The sequence below is a fragment of the Hylaeus anthracinus genome, unplaced genomic scaffold (genome assembly GCF_026225885.1).
Source record: "Hylaeus anthracinus isolate JK02 unplaced genomic scaffold, UHH_iyHylAnth1.0_haploid 2, whole genome shotgun sequence".
Taxonomy (NCBI): Eukaryota; Metazoa; Arthropoda; class Insecta; order Hymenoptera; family Colletidae; genus Hylaeus; species Hylaeus anthracinus.
The window spans coordinates 2,648,577-2,649,382 of NW_026534838.1; the positions used below are offsets into that span (position 1 = coordinate 2,648,577).

The window sequence follows — 806 nt, forward strand, 5'->3', positions numbered from 1 at the left end:
ATTAGGTTGTCCAGAAAGTTCGTGCCAATTTCTAAGAAAAATTTAAAGGCATATAATAAATATACATGAATTTATTGAATTACGTAGATGCCATTTTGTTTTACAACTTTTCCACCTTTTAAGGGATGTATGCATGTTATTTGTTTTCAAACATTTCGACATATTCAAACCTGTACCACCTACCAAAAATCGACATGGACTTTCCGGACAACCCAATATATCTTAGCGTACCAAAGCAAAACGCTGTAAATTTCTCTAGCAGTGAATGAGTTAAACTTTGTTTTTCATGAGCCACCATAAACAGTATGGTGGAGTGGACCTCTTTCTTGGACCAACCCCCACGGAATATTGATTAAAAAAAATTCTTTAAATCGAAGAACTTCAATAAATATTAATTTATCACTGGTGTGATTTGTTCTAAATATATTTAGAAAATATTCCAAAGTAGCTATGAAATAATTATTATAATAGTATGTAATATGATTTGCACGCCTGGTTAACAATTCGAACGTTGGTTTGTTACAGGATAGCGACAGGAGTAGCGTTGGCAGCCCTGAGCCAGCCACAGCAGGCACGCTCCATGAACATCAGATGATGCTGGACGACATGAAGAACTCGCGGAAGAAGGGACACAGTCCCTCGCCTGAAAACCTTCACCAAGCGAAGGGTGCATCAGTCCAGGAACATCTGAATGGGACAAGTGAGTGAGATCACCTGTAGAAACTAGAACTCAGAATTATAATAAAAGAGTATAATAAAAATAAACAAAAAAGAATAAAATATTAAATAAAAATAAAATATAATAA

At 35.1% G+C, this 806-nt stretch overlaps 1 protein-coding gene across 1 annotated transcript in view; it reads left to right on the plus strand.

The window, feature by feature from the left end:
* Positions 1–483: 483 nt before the first annotated feature.
* LOC128892992 (POU domain, class 6, transcription factor 2) overlaps positions 484–806 on the plus strand; it is a gene marked incomplete at its 5' end in the record, with an annotated part of 38,397 nt that continues 38,074 nt past the window's right edge. Inside the window, one exon of the mRNA XM_054153691.1 lies at positions 484–700. Coding sequence (XP_054009666.1) covers positions 484–700 — 217 coding nt within the window. The remainder of the gene's footprint in view (positions 701–806) is intronic.